Source organism: Onychostruthus taczanowskii, unplaced genomic scaffold, assembly GCF_017590055.1.
Source record: "Onychostruthus taczanowskii isolate IOZ18803 unplaced genomic scaffold, ASM1759005v1 scaffold32, whole genome shotgun sequence".
NCBI classification, from domain to species: domain Eukaryota; kingdom Metazoa; phylum Chordata; class Aves; order Passeriformes; family Passeridae; genus Onychostruthus; species Onychostruthus taczanowskii.
The window spans coordinates 8,178,811-8,196,723 of record NW_024500572.1 but is presented as its reverse complement, the minus strand read 5'-3'; the positions used below and the strand labels follow the sequence as shown (position 1 = coordinate 8,196,723).

Below are 17,913 nucleotides of genomic sequence, written 5' to 3'. Positions count from 1 at the left end.
TTTGAGAGACCTGTGACTACAGGTGGCTGTAGTCCCTGCCGAGGAAGACGGTACCGAATTTGAGGGATGCACAGTAAATAGAAAAAGGAGCAGCAACACTTTTAAATCAGTCATTGGTGATTGAAAAGGCACCACCGAGACCTCAGGGCGGCGGGGGCCGAATCGAATCGAGCCGAGCCGAGCCGAGCACAGCCGAACCGGGCTGAATTGGCCCGGGCCGAGCCGGGCGCACGCCCCGCCCCACCGCGCACCGCCCCAGGAAGCGCAGGGTTTAGCGGCCGGCCCGCGCCGCGATGCATTGTGGGGCGCAGCAGCAGAGCCAAGATGGCGGCCAGCAGGAGGCTGATGAAGGTAACAGCGCCGGGCAGGGCCGCCGAGCGGGCGGCCCCGGCCCCCGCGGCTGCCCCTCCGCCCCGGCCCGGGGACGCCGGGCGGGCGCCGCGGGCCGCCCCGACCCCCTCGCTCGGGGGGCTCCAGGGTGACTAAGCAAAGAGGAAGGGACGGGGGAAGGAAACGCCGCCGCCCGGGGCCGGGGCATCCCCGGGGCGGCGGGAGGGCTCGGCGGCCCTGCCGGGGGAGGGCTCGGCGGGGGAAGCGCCCTCTCCTCCCTCCCTCCCTGCGGGGGGAGGTTCGCCGCTCCCCCGCGCTCGTCCCGGTGAGGAACCGTCCCCAGGCGCCCGGGGATGAAATAATTTCGTTTTCGTTGTTTCGGAGAGTAACTTCTTCCTTGTATGAGTAAGAGGTTTATCACACAGAAATATGGACCTGGGTTCAGAAGTTTCTTCATTCGCTGCGGACGTGGTAATGTTTTTGTCTTCACTCTTATTTGTTCTGAACCGCGGATGATACTTGGAAATGGAAACTCGGCCCCAGCTGGGCTTTAACCAAGAGCACGTATAGTTTATGGTTAAATACCACTTGGGATTATGTTTGTCGTTATTTTCTTTGAGGAGGAAGCTACTTCTTTCAAAGAAAATAGTAACCATTGCCCCCAAAGCACACAAATTTATTTTATGTGCTGTATATAATTGCCAATTAACATCCCAAACTGTAAGCAGCAAGGTTTGCCTAGGACACACTACACAGTGGCATAAAATGTATTCATCTCTAAAATGCTGTGGCAGAACCCAAATTTGCATGCAAAGTGCCTGTGGGGAAATCAATGGACTATACAGGCCAGTCCTGGGAAGTGGAGGGGAAAGACCCCATAACTGTTGAGCAATGTTTCAGCCTTATTTAAAAACCTGCCCCTGTGGGGTGCAGAATAACCCTCCACTGGGATTTAACAGATACTTGGGTGATTCTGTTAAACTTAATCCTTTACTGCCAGTTTTACAGCTGGCTTCAAGGACGTGGCCCCCCAGTAGGGCTGGGATTTCACCAGGATGTGTTCATGGCATGTCCTGAAGTTGCATTTCCTTGAGGTGCAGATATATGAATAACCATTGTAACTTGGGTATTTTGGAGCAAACCAGTAGCTCAGCAGTGCTTCTATAAGAATAATTTTGTTGGTTTAAATATTCTGTGGAGCATTTAAAAATGAAATAGTAGATAGATTGTGTGCAGTGTCATTCATATATATTAAAAACCAGTAGGCATAAACCTTTAATTGTCCTTAAGGGTCCTGGTGAGATGGAATTCATTTTTAATTTCATTTTTGATAGCTCTATATTTTCTCAGGGCTTTAGTATCATAATCACCATGTCTGTTGCTTTATACTCTAAAAAGGTTTTCCTTAGTTTCAGACAAATTTAAATGGTTGTTTGCTGTTTTTGTAAGGCAGTTTTTCTTCCTGTTCTGAAATAATACATTAATTGTTCAAAAGCACATCACTACTAGTCTGGTAGGAATAATATATATTTTCTTTTTTTTTTTTTTTGGTTAATTTAAAACAGAAAATAAAAATCTCAAAGGCAAGAGAAATTGTTCTTAATATTTGCAGTGCCTCTTGCTTTTTAGCCTCCCTCCTCATTTTTACTATACTTCTGAAACATTAGTATTTCAGTCTTTCACTAAAATACACTAAAAAGGAGATTGAGATTTGATAATGTGACCTTCTTTTCTAGAAGATTGGTGTGGCAGTTGTTTCTTGGAGGGAGTGGTGTGGGAACGCAGGAGACATTGATAACTCACCTCTTGCATTTTCACTTTTGTTTGTGTCGCCTGATATCTGTGTGTTGTTGGTGTTTGTGCGGGTTTTGTGCAGCTCAGGAGCTGTGGGCTGCTCTGTCCCGCGGCTGGCAGAGGCTGTTCAGTCAGCAGCTCCCTTCCTGCTCTGGGCAGCAGGGGCAGCCCGGGAGGCTCTGGCTGTGCCATTCATCTCGGCAGGAACAAAGTAGAGCTCTCGTAGGGATGATGTCATCGGGATTGCTGCAGCGCGATGTGAAGGTCCAGCCTCACGTGTGTATCAGCCTAATAGCACGGTTAGAGCCCCACATTCACAGGTCCACTTTGATTTAAAGTCTTGCATTGTTGAAGTTTTGCGCTTGGGAAGAGTCTTTAGGGCGTCTTTGTCAGGGTCTTGGAATGATGAGTGGTTGTAACTAAAGGAAATAGGGTTTTTCACTGTGTCAGTCAATTATCTTTAAAGCAATTTAGGATAAGCATTGACTGTCTTTTCTTTGAGCTAAATAATCAAGCTTGTCTTTGATAAATGAGACTAAACCTTAAACCTTTTATAGTTATATAAAATTAAGCAATTCCTGTTTCCTTAAGGCCTTGCCAACATTTTGAAGTACTGCATTTTTTCTGGACTCAAGTCATGCATCATAGTTATTCATATTAATCACCATGGCTCAAAGAGACTGGATGCAGTACATCCATAATAGCTCACTGTCTGCCTGTAGAAAGCTGGGAGTCGTGTCCACTGTCCAGGTGGGAATGGATGCCCTTTTCCAGTGAGGGAAGCCATTTGCATCTTCAGTTCACAAACCTCTGTGTGAAACAAGCATTACAAATTTTGGTGCATTGTACTTGTACCATTCAATTTTAAACATGAATTCAAGTTATAAAGACAACAAAATTGGCTTGCTCTCTGAGGGTGTGTTTGAACAAATCACCTTCTCTAGGCCAAAGACCTTCTTTATGGCCTCTTTTGCTGAGCTTTATCCCATCAAATAGTGCCACCTAACTGAAATCTTCTCCCCTGATTCACAGCAGCTCCGTGGAGGTGTGTCCTTCCAGGAGTGCAGTCAGCTTAGCAAAACGTGAAATAAACATGGCTAATGACTCATATTCCAGTGACTTCTGAGCTGGAGGGTTGATCTGTGAGCCACCATTACACCTTTTCAAAGAGCCCCAGTTGCTGAATCCTGACTCCTTGTGAGATGTGAATGGTGGGAATGAAGCAGTCCTTGTCGAGGATGTGGTGTTGTGGACAGTCAGGGTTAAAACATGCAAATATGGAGTGATTATATTAGATTATTGATCTAAGGCTTCTCTTTGAAGGGGGTGCTGGGCTTCATGGCCCTTTCTCATGGAAAGGCATTTGTCTGCAGGCTGCATGATGGAGAACACGGCTCTCCCGGAGACTGCAAGGGGAGGCTTTGCACAGTTGTCACCTCCGAATGTGACAGAAGCCGTCCGTGCTGGAGCCGTGGCTGAGTGCTGCGGAGGGGCAGAGGGAAGCTGTTCTGGTGCTGGGCACTCACAGTGCTTGCAGGGGTGGTAGTGCTGAGCTGCACCTCCCACGGGGTGTCCGGGTGCTCCTGGAGAACGCTCTGCTGCCCCAGGTGTGGAGCTGGGCCCTTCCATGGTGACTGCTGAAATGGAGCTCGGGTGTCTGTGAGATCCGTGTTCGGTTCCCTGGTTTTTAGATGATCAAAAGTATCTTTAGCGGTAGAAATTGAAAACGGATTTAGAGAGTAAATAACACTTCACATAGGAAGCGAGATATGTTGACAATTATTTTAATTTTATTGTTTTTACTCTGCTTCCATAGTTGCATAGTCAAACATTTATGCAACTGTTGAACTCCTCCATGATAAAACACAAACATGGGACCACACCCAGGTAGGTGGCCTGCAATCTTCAGGATGCTGTGGTCCTGTAAACACTGTAGTGCTCCCAAATAAAGGGGTTTTAAACAACTCTAAATCTTGAGAAGTAATCATAAATTGATCCAAACTCAGTTCTTAGTAACAAGAGAAATACGGTTTTGAGCAATGTATATTTTTCCTTAGGCAGAAGTGAGAATGTGGATGCATTTTCACGTTTTGAAACTGAGAATTGACAAAAGGATTTTTAATTAAATGAAAATACTTTGCCAAGAGGTAGAATTGCTCAGTCAACAAGACATGAGTATACAGGGTTGTAATGTTGCAGAGGAAACTTACTGCTGATTCTTTTTATATATACATATATATTTATTTATTTATTTTTACATATATATATATTATAAATAACTAAATTCTGTTTGTTTTTGGTTGGATTTGTGATGGATTTTTTTTTTTTTTTTTTTTTTTTGTGTGTGGTAGAATCAGATTTTAAGGTGTTTTAAGGCTTCTCTGTACTGTAAATCCAGAAAGTGAAACTGGCCAGTTCCTGTTAAGTGTTTTGGATCCTGTTTGACTTAAAGGCATTTTTTAGAGAAGGTATTCATAAACAGATAAATGTAAGTTGTAATAATGATTTAGGGTTCTTGGCTTTTGGTTTTATTTCTGAATTTTATAGTATTCTGGGCTTGATGCAGAACTTACTAAAGTCACTATGAGCTGTTATTCCCATATTCTGGGATTGCACTCTTAAAAGTATTTGCCTTCACTGCATTTCCCTATCTGGCTTGTGTTTTTAGAGAAGTCCCAAAACTTGAAAGATGCATGGACAAAACAGTTACAGTTTTTTAAAAAGATTTAGCTACATTTTAAGCTGGTGCCGCTTTTCTTTCTACTTTAAATGATTTAATTTTTGATTTGAACAGCAGAAATTATTACACAGTATTGAAAATTACAATTTTAAACCTTCAATGGTTATATATGAGAAGTAGTATGTACTTTTGTGACTATCTTCAGCATTATATGCTTGAAGATCAGGTACCACCTCTGAAACAGTTTTCTCCATTTCACGTGCTGTGTATAACACTTTGTCTGAACATTTCCAAATGACAAACATCATGTCTCAAGAGAGCCCCATGAACATTCAGACATTTCAGTTTTTCAAGTGGACAAACCAATGCAGCAAGGTCACATGCAAGGTTGATAAAGGAGTGGGGAATGAAGATGGATTTAAATTCTTACTGCAGTCATCCAACCTTTAGTTACGCTCCTCCTGTGCTCCTTTAATTATGTTACTTGACAAAATTAAGGGGTGGAGGACAAGAAAAGGAATTAATCTATTTACTGTCTGCCTAGACTCATAAGTATTACTTTGAAATAAATATCTGGACAGTATCTTTTTACCTCATAAAGTAGTTTTTGTCCCTTTGGAGTTGCTCAAGCCCGCTTTAAACGTATTGTTAGCTTTTAATCTGTGCTGCTTGAAAGTATTTAGTAGCTCATTCACTTTTTTAACAGTACTTTCATACTGCAGGGTCTGCCTCTGTAGCCCTGAGGCAGTTAGATCTTTATTATGGGTTTTGGCAGTTGCCAGAAGAAAAACAAAACAACCTCTCCTCGCATCCTTAAATTGTGACTGGCGAAGCTCCTAGACTCCCGAGAGCGCGGCTTGTGTAGGGTTACACTGCCCTTGTGGGACAGGGGTGGGGAAAAAGCTCTTTGTGAAGAGCTCCACCACGGAGTTGGGTCATTTGGAGTGACGTACAGAGTCTGAAACACTCCTAGTATAAGAAAAGTAATTTCTAGTACAAATTTGCATCTGTCTAAGCCCGCAGCTCAGGTGCTCGCCCTGCTGAGGTGGATTGTCCCTGACCTCTGCAGCCCTGGCTGCGTGAGGCACGGAGCTGCCGCCTTTATCCCTGTCCCTGGCACGGCTGTCAGCTCCTCCGGCAGGAGAGGGGCACAGGACAGGCCTGACACACTCCACTCATTACCACAGCTTTGATTTTGGAAGTGGTTTCCTGCAAAGGCCTCACACGTCATTTTAAAGAGGAAGATGGCCTGAATAATTTTTGTCTAGTTCTTTAGTGCCTGTGTGCTGTTTAATTCCCTCTCTCATATGGGGGGCTTGATAAAATGTGGGAAACTATTTCCATGTTTATTTTAACTTTTCATTGATGGCATACAAAGTTTTACAATTTTATAATTATCTCTGCATGGGATTCTTGCATTTCTTAATTCAACATCCAATTTTTTAACCTGAGTCTAACTATAAAATATAGGTTTTTAATTTTCCAGCAATGTGAAGCTACACTTTTCTAATTTGTTGTGTTCGTTTAATAACATACCTGAATTATAGAGTCATAGTCCTTCCTTTTTTTTGCATCTGGACAATTGTTCTCTGGGCCAGCAGCAGTACAATGCTGTTGTCTGAACCTGAGACAAAAGCTCCTGCCTGGAAGCTGCAGTCCCACTGGGCATAATGGGGGAGATTTCTGTCATATGCATAATGTTTTTACTATAGTAACTAGAAAATAGTCTAGACCCATTTTCCTGGCCTTCTTTTAGAATCAAGGCACTTGTGATGATGCACGTTTATTCATGCTTAAATACCTACTGCTTAATTGGCTTATTTTGTTCCCAGTGTCTGATGTGTTACATCTAGTGTGGAATGGAATTTATTCCTTTTCCATGCTGTGGAGCAGTGGTTTGCCAGGACTTCACAGTTGTGTGTGTGACAGGAGTGAGCAGCAAAACTCAGCTCAGAGCAAGTTGCTGGCCCTGTCGGGACAGCGGCAGCGCGGCGCCCGCCCGGCTCTCCCCGAGCTGCTGCTTTGTGCAGGAGCACTCAGAGTAGGCACTGTGGGGTTTGCACTCTGAGCGATGGTGAAGCGCCTCCAAGAGCTGCAATCATAAAGGTTATTTTCTTTTGAATAGTTTGGTTTGCTCTCTATCCCTATAAATATGACTCATGGGATTATTTGGGGGGGGATGTGTGTTTTCCTGCTCTAAGGAAATAGGATAATCCTCTTAGCGCTTTAAAAAAATCACCCAAACTGTCTGTGACATTGCATAAATCGAGCAGCACTGGAATTTGGGGATTGATCCACGGGTCTAGACTGAAAAGTCAGTGTCATGAAGATAGTGTTAGGCATCAGTTCAGCATCCAAGTCTCCAAGGTTAAACTTCTGTGTTCAGAGTATGCCCTTGCTTTAGTAGGTGCAGTGGGTAGGAATATAAATGTTCATTTGCTGATATGTGGCTGTTGTGATTTTTGTTTCACATGCATTTGGAATTCTTGTTTTCCGTTTGGGTTTGAATTTTATCATGATGCTGAATTTATGCAAGAGGTGACTGCAAGTATTAAATCTGCCAGTCAAGTGCAGAAAGGTTTGATTCAAGATGAACATAGAGCTATTTTAGAAAAGAAACCATGGACAGCACTTGTACAGCAGGAAAACAGTCCTACAGCATTTGTAGCAGGAAAACTGATAGTTTTTGTTTTTCATTGTGTAGTGCCTTTGCTTGTAATTGGTGGGTTTATCATAATTATATCCAGCCCAATTTTGCAGGACACCTGCACCCAGTGCAGAGCTGAGCAGTGTCAGAGCACCCCAGTGCTGCTGTATAAGCAACATTTTTCCTAACCTATGCAGCCACCAGGCATGTGCTGCAGTTTTTAAAGCACTGGGAAACTTTTATGTTTTCCTGTGGATGATTTTTGAATTCATATTTTGTTAAATTCTCTTTAAAGATAAGATGGCAGAGTTCAACCACAAAGGACTGTAACTGTTGTAGAGGAAATAAAAGTGGAACCTTGAGGTGTTTCTTTGTAGGTCTTCTAAAATACTCCAGGAAGTAGCCCCTACAGTGGGGCTTATATGTCATTTTGAATATAAAAATGCTGAGTTTCTTATTTTGGTGATACCTGGTTCATGAACGGATTCAAAATAGTTTGACTGGTGCAGAAAGATAACCTTGCTCAAGACTGATACAGCTTTAAAGAGAGGAATCCTAATGTGTACTGTGAGCTTTGAGGTACTAAACAGAGAGAAAGCTGAATCTTTTAAAGTTACTGCTCTAAACAAGGCTTGATTGATATTTTTCTGGGTTTGGATGAATTTAAGCTGTTCATGCAGGAATTTGCTCATTTTCAGTTGAAATAATTGGCCTGTTCATTGGTTTTATCCCTGTTTAAAACTATTATGAAATAGTTCTTCCTGTTCACTGTTCTCCTTCACACAAGTCCTAAGATGTATTTTGTTTCTACACCTCACAACATTGTCAGTAGTCTGTTACCAAAGGCACTGATTTACATTTGAGATAGAAAAACATTTTTATATGTAGTTTTTTAATACTTCTGCTTCATTGAGTCTATGATGATGTTGATAACAAGACATTTTTGTGTTTTCCTCACATTTCAGAAAATAAAGGGTTTAGTATCTCGTCTCAGAGAATTTTACTTTTTACAGATGCAGAATTTTATTTCTTATTTGTGTGGGTTGCCACATCACCAATTAAAGAAAATCACATTGACCTTTAAGCATTTTGAAAAATGAAGTTGAGCATCTTGCTTAATACAGTTATTAACTTACACTTAACACTTTGCTTTGCTTTTCAGGAGCTTGAAGAAATTCGCAAATGTGGAATGAAAAACTTCCGTAATATCCAGGTTGATGAAGCTAATTTATTGACCTGGCAAGGGCTTATTGTTCCTGTGAGTATAGACTATTCCTTATGAGCTTTAAAATAAAATGAGGATCATTTGTATCTCATAAATCCACAGCTCAGTAGTGCTGCTGGTGACCATGAAATAATTCATTATTGTAGGCCTGGGCTGACACATGGCTGGGAGAGGGGTCAGAAGGGGAAGCAGTGAAGTTTGGCTTTACATTAAGCCTAAAGTACAAAATCTATGTGATCATAGGAAAAAGAAAGGATATATGAAATACTTTTACTCCTTAATATGTATTTCATTTTTATTTACTAGGTTTATTACTAGGATAAACCTGAGTATTGGGAAAAATTCAATGCAAGGAAAAGGTTTGGATTTTCTGAAGTGAGCTCTTTAAAATAAAGTAGTATCTTTGTTTAGGCATTGTTTAGTGCCAAAATAAACGTGTTTTACTGAATTTTTTTAAAAGCACTTCAGTCTTCTTAGGGAGTGTTTGATTGAAGTAGGTAACCATTTTATTAGTCAAATAGAGAGGGATTTGTTACTAAGGGAAAAGCAGGAAATGTGATGTGTTGGTTTCTTGGTTGAAAGTCACTTGGATTTTCACTCTTGTGTTTCCCACAGCTGTGGCCCATAGCAGTGGGAAATGGCTGGCTTGGTTCTAAGAGCTATTTTTAGTCTGCAGCAATAGGGGATGGGCCACGGGGGCAGCAGTTGTGGCTTTCTGTGGGTGGTGCCAAAAAGCCTCCCCAACCAGTGCAAGTCTTCTTTTTATGATATGAGTAAGACTTGGAGACATCTCTGCAGCAGTGCCTCTGCCTCGTTAGTCAGAGGCTGCTCTGGAGCTCACATGGCACAGCTGAGGTAATGGCTGGGCGTTCACACTGTAAGTGCTGTGGGATACATCGAGTTTGCCGTTTACTTACGTGCCTGCAAGTGATTCCTTGCAGTGGCTGACACTGCTCCTGCAAACAAAGCAAGCGGGATCTGACACTGAAATTTGACAGAGCTGAGGAACAACTCCCTTTAATCAGTCACTCTGTGGTTTATGTGTAACAGTTTAGTGCTTTGATAATACTTTGAAGCAGTATGAGGTTGGTAAATGTGACTAATAAAACAAAACAAACAAAATACTTGTTTACTCCTGTTAAGATCAGGAATGTGTGGTGTACAGCAGCTATTTTTAACAGTTTCTGCTCGACTGAGGATGAGCGTGGTGTTTGCTTTGCAAAGCCTTGCAGCATCACAAGAGTTTAAATGTTGGTGTAGTGAACTGTGCTCCAGACCTGCCTTTTGATTTGTAATATGTCCTGTTACAGAGGAAATAGCCTCAAATTCACTGCTGGTGTAGTTAAGGGAGAATTTTGTTATGAAATTATACTTCCTATAGTAATTTCAAATTGTTGTTTGTGTTCAAAGAGTAGTGTAAGTTTTTATTCTGAGGTTATGCTATAGATGTTTTAGTGTTACTGTCTCTTCAGCTATTTTTGGTACCAGAGTTGATGGCTTACAAATGCACTACATGAGCTTATTGAAAGTTAAACTTTTTCTCAGCGTTTTTGCTTCACATGCTGTTTCCATTTTAGCAAATGTTCTTACTTAGTGTTTAAAGACACACACTTCAGTAGGACTAGGCAGTTAGTGATTATTAAATGCTATAACTTGGCATTTCTTGGTCAGCTTCTTAATGAAGGCGTGAAAGGTAATGCTTATTATTTTTAATAGTGTTCATACAGAATTACTGTGAAAAATAATGTAAAGGTGAGCTGTAAAGCTTTTAAACCTCTTGTTTGTAACATATTTTGTTCTTGAGAACAAATGTTAGTTTTTAAGGGTGTTCACTCAACTGAGAAGCAAATTGAAGATACCTGGTCGATTTCTTTTCCTGTTCTAAATTGTAGAGTGAAGTAGTTTGTGTCCTGTGGGTGGCCAAGGTACACTATTTGTTTGATTTCAAACATCAAAACAAGACTATGTAGCCCAGGCTCCTTGTTCATGTAAGAGGCACAGTGAAGAAAATGGATGTTTTTAAGGCAGGTCACTTCTTGTGTCAGTTCACTGAACATCCTCACAGATTACAGCACATGAAGGAGGCAAGAACAATTGAGCTATGGGGGAAGAGGGCAGTGACTGCCTAAGCTGTCACCACCACCACAAGTTATTAGTTCAACATCCAAAGCTTTTAGGGTTGCTTGGGTAAAAAGTGATTTTAAAGCTGCTGTAGTTGCCTCTCCCCCTGGCAGAAACTGTGCTGTATTTCTTACAGACACACAACCAAATTCTTCAGACACACAACCAAATTTCTTACAGACACACAACCAAATTCTTCACATGGATGAGCCTAAAATTAAATGTTTTCTGTTGACAAATATTTTAATAGAACACTCCCCACCCCCAAGGATTGATAAATTCTGGAGTGGAATTGATTGCAGGGAAGGGTCTGGTTGCTAATGAAGAATGTGTGTGATTATTCTTTACACCAACTGGAAACTCTCATGCTTTGATTGTTGTTCTCAGAGTGCTTGGAAAGGCTTCATTCCATAGTTACTGTTTTCAGTGCAGAATGGTATTTTCATAGGCTTTAAATGTAGCAGTGGTTTATTTTTGTTCTGCCTCTCTTGTGCAGTATCTGAAGCATCAGTATCAATAGTCTAACAGGTTTTTCTAAGTGGAATTCTGGGCATTGTTTTTTCTCTTTCAGCATGAAGAACTGCTTTGCTCACTTCACAGTTCTCTCATCCTGCTCCTTCAAAACTGATCTGATAAGAGTGGGTGCTAAAACTGCATACAAATTCAGAATGTTCTCATCAGCAAACACACTGAATGTCTATCTTTAGTACCAATGAATGCTCAGCAGATTTTTGTGTAGTCAGCACAAAAACATTCTCTAAACATTTAGGGAGATCTGACAAACCCAATTGCTTTGCTGTTTGTGCCACCATGTTGTGAGACACACAAAATAACTGTTCAGAAATCCACTTCCCTTGTCAGGCTTGCTGTTTGTGTCTTGCAAAGGGTTTACTAAGTTTTTTGAAACACAAAGCTGGGAATAAAACTACTTACTAGAGAGGGCCTTGAGTTGGATGTAAATGGAGCTGGATGCTTTCTTACCCATAGAAATATCAGAAATGTAGGACAGTGGCAACCTGCTTTTTCCAGGGTGGATGCAAACGTGCAGCTTGTATTGCCTCTCACATGGGTTTTGATGTTTCCTGACACATAAACCTGGCAGTAGTGTTGGTAGAAAATGCCTTTCAAAGTGATCATTCAAGAGATCAGTGAAATTCAAGTCTGTACTATGCTGCTTTTCACTTGTGTCCATTGGCATGTGCCACGTTCTTGACATTCTGCCTTCCTGTTGCAGGACAATCCTCCGTATGATAAAGGAGCCTTCAGAATTGAAATCAACTTCCCAGCAGAATATCCATTCAAACCTCCTAAGATTACATTTAAAACAAAGATCTATCACCCTAACATCGATGAAAAGGGGCAGGTTTGTCTGCCAGTAATTAGTGCTGAAAACTGGAAGCCAGCAACCAAAACTGACCAAGGTAGGACTCCATGTGGGGAAAGAATTGGATATTGAGAAACTTTGTAGAGTGTTTGAATTTAAAGCTAATAATGTTTCATTTGCCAGTTTCCCACTGCTCTGAGGGTATATTCATTGTAAGGTTTGTGTCATGAATCACATGTGTTGAGCACAGAATACAACTTGTGGAATCTCATTTTGTTACTGGAATGGGAGGTGCTGGCACTGAAGTGGCATTTCCACCTCCAGGAAACCACAAACCTCTTTATGACTTAGGAGTTTATTAAGGAAGTGTCCTCAGCATACTTTAACATTTTGCTTGTAGTTTGTGTGGGGGTTATGCTGTGTTTCTTTTTAAACAGTGACTTTAGAATCCAAAGGTGTTCAGTAAATTCCTGGATGCTTGAAAGACAAGGTCTAAAACCTCAAGGCTTTGTATATTTTATAATCTGCCATCTGGTTCAGTGATTTGAACATATGGCTTAAAATATCATGGGAGTCATAAACAAAATCTGAGATGATACTACAGATTAATTTGTAGTTCTTAAAAGATCATTGCTGTCGGGCTTGCTGTGTGGAGTGTCTTTGATAAGAATCTAAATATTGTAAAAAAAGTTTTGTCAGGTTCTGAGGCAGACCTAAGTGTAATATAAGTAAGGTTTTATTTCCTGTTGTTGCTTGCATGAGTTGTTGGGGTGAGAACTTCATATTGTCTGGCAGGTAATGATTAGTTGGCTATTAGGCTTTTATTATTATACATATAGAAAGCAAACATCCTTGCAAAAAATGCTTAATTTTTAAGAGTATTAATTGAAATGAGTAGCAGTTTAGGGCAGTGCTGGAGCTTCAGTGACACTGAAGTATCTGGTTCTATAGGAGAAAATACTTCTCCCTTCCAGGCTCTTCTTAAAGGTTGTTTTCACATGTTCTGTGTTCCTGATAAGAAACAATGCTGTACTTAAGATATCTTTTTTCTGTTTACCCCTGTGTGCTAAAGAAAGTACTTCTGGTTGCGTGATCTTGCCCAAAGACAAAACAGGAAAACTGTAGTTGTTTTAGAAGAGATGAAGCAGATGAATGTTGGTGAAAATGGAGGTGGCAGCAGAAAGAACCTGTGAAACAGGACTGCCTAGAGCTTAGATTTGTTGTAGGTTTATCCCTGATTTCACAGGACCAAGACCCTCAGGAGAGAGGAGATGGAAAGAACACGTGGAATGTTTCTGTTCTGTTTCACACCTGAGCAGCTGCCTTGGTGCTGTCAGCCTTTGCTAGTTAACTAAAGGACTGACATGTCTCCACCCAGCTTGAAAGACAAGCTGTCATTAGCTGGAACTACTGAGGCAATTGTTTGCATGCAGGAAGTAGTCAGTGTCTCCCTGAGAAGTAGCAATTCCCTTTTTATCTGAGAGAGTGAATAAAAGCTGTGCTAAAATCAGAATTTGGAACCAATCCTGGCTATCAAAATATTGCAAATCTCTCATGGTCTGCTGTGTTGTGGTTTTTTGTTTGTCTTAACTCTTCAAGTTATTGCAAATCTCTCATGGTCTGCTGTGTTGTGGTTTTTTGTCTTAACTTTTCAAGCTATTTTAGTGTTACTACAGGGTTGCATTAACCTGTGACAATGTTACTAAAACCCTGCTTAAATGTCTATTTCTTTTCCTTCAGATTTCTTCTTCACTAAAAAATCACTTCTAACTTTTCTTAATGAAATAATGTGACATTAGCACAGCATCAAAGTGATTGGTTTTGTTCACATAGGTGAAAAAAAAGTGAAGCAATTAAGTTCATCATAAATCACTAACTTACCTTTTGCATACCAAATGTGCATCTTACTGCTACACTTTTTGTTAATTTATGCTTAATATTAAAATCAGTTGTTACTGGCAGGGTAGTTTTCAAGCTCTGTGGCTATTGAGGCAGCTCCTGTTCTGTCAGGCCTGTTTTTTCTGGCTTGTTACTGTTATTTAGGTTACTGAACACACATTTTCTCTGCAGTGTTTTTGCATGCTTTGCTGAGTGAGAAGGGATTGCCATTCAGTGTTTCTGCTGTTTTCAGCAATGCAATGGCAGTTGTTGTAAGGCCAGGACTGGTGAGTTACTGTGAAGGAAGCTGGTATCAATTCTGCATTCCTTAGATAGTTTGTTGCAGTTTAAACTTGGATTTGTGGTAAGAAATGCTCCTGTTTAGCAGTTTAGAGACAAATGTCAGATTTGAGCGTGGCTTTGTGTATTTGTTATGAGGTTTGTTCATGGGTGGAGAAGACTGAGATCAGTGCCCCAAACAAAGCCACTCTGGTGTTCCAGCATCTGCAGGAATGATCATCATTCTATGAGCTTGCATTCCTGCATGCAGCAGTAAATGGCACAGTGGGGTGTGAGGTTCACTGCGTGTCAGGTGCACTTCCATTTCCTGAAGAGTGGCTTTTCTTCAGAAAGTGACCGGGACATTGGTGACATGGCTGTGAGCACCTTGCCACTCTCACCCTGTTCTCTGCCCAGGGCATCTCTGCTGGTGCTGCCTTGGGAAGTTGAGAGTAAAGGGAGGATATGTTCATAGGAGAAGTAAGAATCATAGGGAAATAAAGCTGGAAAAAAGGGTTTCCAGAAGAGGGGTCACAGCTGCATCCCTGTGACAGGTGTTGGGAAATGCTTCATGGTGCAAATTCCATCTTCACCAGATCCCTTCAGTGACCTGTCTGAGAGCTTCGATTCGTTCTCAGCCATAGGAGAGGATTTTAGATGGGATGCCAATTACACAGGAAATCATTTGTACTGCACTTTGGCCTCTATTCATGTTGATTTTGTTTACAAATACGATTTTCTGGTGTTCATTCATGGTCATTGAGCTAAATCTTGGCATATCACTGCAGCTTACTCACGCCCTGCGCTTGAAAGGCCCGAGATTTATGGGGATGTATTTAAATGCAGTTAAAGCCCTTTCCTTACAGGGGAATTTTGCTTACATTTTGATTTTGAAAAATTAACCATCTAGGTCTCTGACGGTGTTTATACTTCTTTTGACAGTAATCCAGTCCCTCATAGCACTGGTGAATGATCCACAGCCCGAGCACCCCCTCCGGGCTGACCTAGCTGAAGAATACTCTAAGGACCGTAAAAAATTCTGTAAGAACGCTGAGGAGTTTACAAAGAAATATGGTGAGAAGCGACCAGTGGACTAAAACCTGACACAAGTGCTGTCAGCAGCCTGTGACAGAAGATCGGAGCAGTGCATTTGAGACACCCCGTAAAGCAGGACTCTATGGAAAATTGACAAGTGCCACCTTTCGGTGTGAACTTGTGGCTGTTACTAACTTTCTACAGTTTTCTTAATCAAAAGTGGGCTAGGTAACCTGTAAAGAAAGGATTAAAATTTAAGATGTTCTAGTTCTGCTTTCTTTGTTTAAAAATCACTGCTTCAATATACTTTAAAGTATGCTGTTTTCTTTTTCTTGTCAGAATTTATCAAAAATATCTTAGACTTCTATTCTGCCCTTAAATTGAAAAGGTTGTGGCTGTCATTTCTTATTTTTCCTCGCAGTTCCCACTATCTTGAGTTCATTCATTGAATTTTAACCCCCTCCTCAAAGTGATGTCTTAGGAAAAATATCCCAGTTCCGGCAGAAAGTGATTGAGTGTTTGGCAGTTTCGTTTACTTTTCTTTCTAAATGTTGCACTGTGCTTTGTGGGACTTGTTGCAAGTTCCCCTGAACTTCAGTTTGTAACATAATAAACAAAATCCAACCCACAAAACCAATCAGAAATAATGTCTGGGTCTGATGTAAATCTGGCCAATGTCTATTAAACGGGGAAACCCAAGTTTTTGTGTGCATCATTGAATTAGAATATGGCTTATGTTCTGCTCTTGGAAAACTTTGGAAAAAAAAGTTTGTAGCAAACAAGTAGTAGAATGTGATTCCAAACTTCCTTCACTTCTATCTTTAATACCTATGCAGAGTAGTGGAAAACATGCACAGAACAACATTGCAACCAATCCAGGAGTTCCAGAAATTGGGGACCAAGAGGTACCAAAGCGACAAACTGTCTTTTGAATTTAAAATCATTATTTTGGAAACGTTAATTTTGAATTCAAGAACCAAATCTGACAGCACTGCTGCCCTCTCTGAACGTTTTCCCTCAGCATGCGTCAGGAGCGTCTGTGTTTGTGGGACGGCCCTGGAGCTGTTCCCAGCCCAGGCGAGGCCAGGCCTGAGCACTAAGGTGTGACAGAGTGAGCTTGGCTGTGCTGTGCTGTGCTGAGCACACGGCCGGGCTGCAGTGCGTGTGCAGTGTCAGCCCAGCCTCGGCAGCTTTGTCAGCAGAGCCGTCCTGCCGTGCTGAAGGAAAGGAGAGGGAGCCCTTCCCTTCAGAGCCGAGCATCCTCTGCCGTGTCTCTGCTGCTTCTGCTGCCTTTCCTCCCAGCCCAGAGCCTGATCCTAGCTCCACAGTCAAACTGCCACACAGTCAACCTGCTGTCTCCCCTTCTGCAGCTGGGGTCTGCTACTGAGTGAATGGATTATTTCCAGAAATCCATGGGTCTCTGGGAGCACATATCATTTTGATGTGCAGAAAGCTGAGTTGAAAAAACCCTGACACCTAGGTGGTTGCCTGTACTCCTAAATTCAGTTTTAATACAGCCTCTGCCTTTGCAACCTTTCAGAACTAGTGTGTCAAGCAGTAGATCTCTCTTGGTTTTAATGTCTTGTGTATTTGCTATTTCCTTATTCGTCCCTCTCCTCTGGCTTTCATTTCCAATTTAGTGTAAACAATGACAGCCCAGTACCTCACCTCTGTTGAAAGTAAATTTTTTTATGAGTTAGGGAGCTAAGAAATTTTATGTTTAAGTGTTCTTAGACAGATTCTTTGGCAGGTAAATAAAGTTAAACCACATTCACCTTATTTACGGAAACTTGCATTTCCTAAGTGTTTTCAGGCTTGTGAGAGCACTATTACCAAATTTTCACATCTTTGTGTCTTCATTTGCAGAAAGTTGGTACTGATTTTGTTTCATTCACGCTCACTCAGATTCATAATAAAATAATGCCAAATTATCTGTCAAACTGAAGTGTGTAACTTCTGCATCACCCGAGTCACTGTACCTTTGATCATGTCTGTTGGCATGGAAACTTACCATTCTCTAAATTTTATTTGAAACAAAACTGTAGCACTAGTTTGCTGCCCTCGTTGCTACTCAATAGTTACTCTGTGGTTGTAAAGCCTCTCAGGTCAAAGACTGCGCCGTCCGCCTGGCCGCGCTCGGATGCCGCGCGAGGGACGGAAGGGCTGCGACCGCAGGAGCTCCGGCCGAGCCGCGCCAGCCGCTCCCATCCAGCTGCAGAGCTCGCGAAGACAGAGCTCGCTATCAGTTCTCTTGGTGTGTTCTTCACAGTCCAATTGCTAAACTGTGAGATGTGTAAACAAAGTTCTGGGGCGGCCTCTGAACAAAGGGATCCGGCACCTGCGTGGCTGAAGGCTGAGGAGGAGAAATCCAAGTGCGAAGTCCTAAGATAACTCAGGAAATCAAGCTCTTGTTCTCTCTGGTTCCCTAAGCCATGCTGAATTTTAAACGTGCAGTTGAACATCCACAATGAAAGCAGCGCGCTGGTGAAACTACACCCAGGAGTACTGGTATAGGCTTTCTGCAAGTCCATTCTGCTACCCTAATAAAAATTGCTCTCAAAGGCTTTGTGGCATGGTTTTATTTTCACAGAGGTCCGGGA

The 17,913-nt window shown here is 41.8% G+C and overlaps 1 protein-coding gene across 1 annotated transcript; it reads left to right on the top strand.

The window, feature by feature from the left end:
• Positions 1–279: 279 nt before the first annotated feature.
• UBE2L3 (ubiquitin conjugating enzyme E2 L3) lies at positions 280–17,874 on the top strand. Its single transcript, XM_041410065.1, has 4 exons — positions 280–351; positions 8,614–8,709; positions 12,032–12,218; positions 15,221–17,874. The coding sequence occupies exons 1-4, from the start codon at positions 325–327 to the stop codon at positions 15,373–15,375; spliced, it is 465 nt and encodes a 154-aa protein (XP_041265999.1). The 5' UTR covers positions 280–324; the 3' UTR covers positions 15,376–17,874.
• The last annotated feature ends 39 nt before the right edge of the window (positions 17,875–17,913 follow it).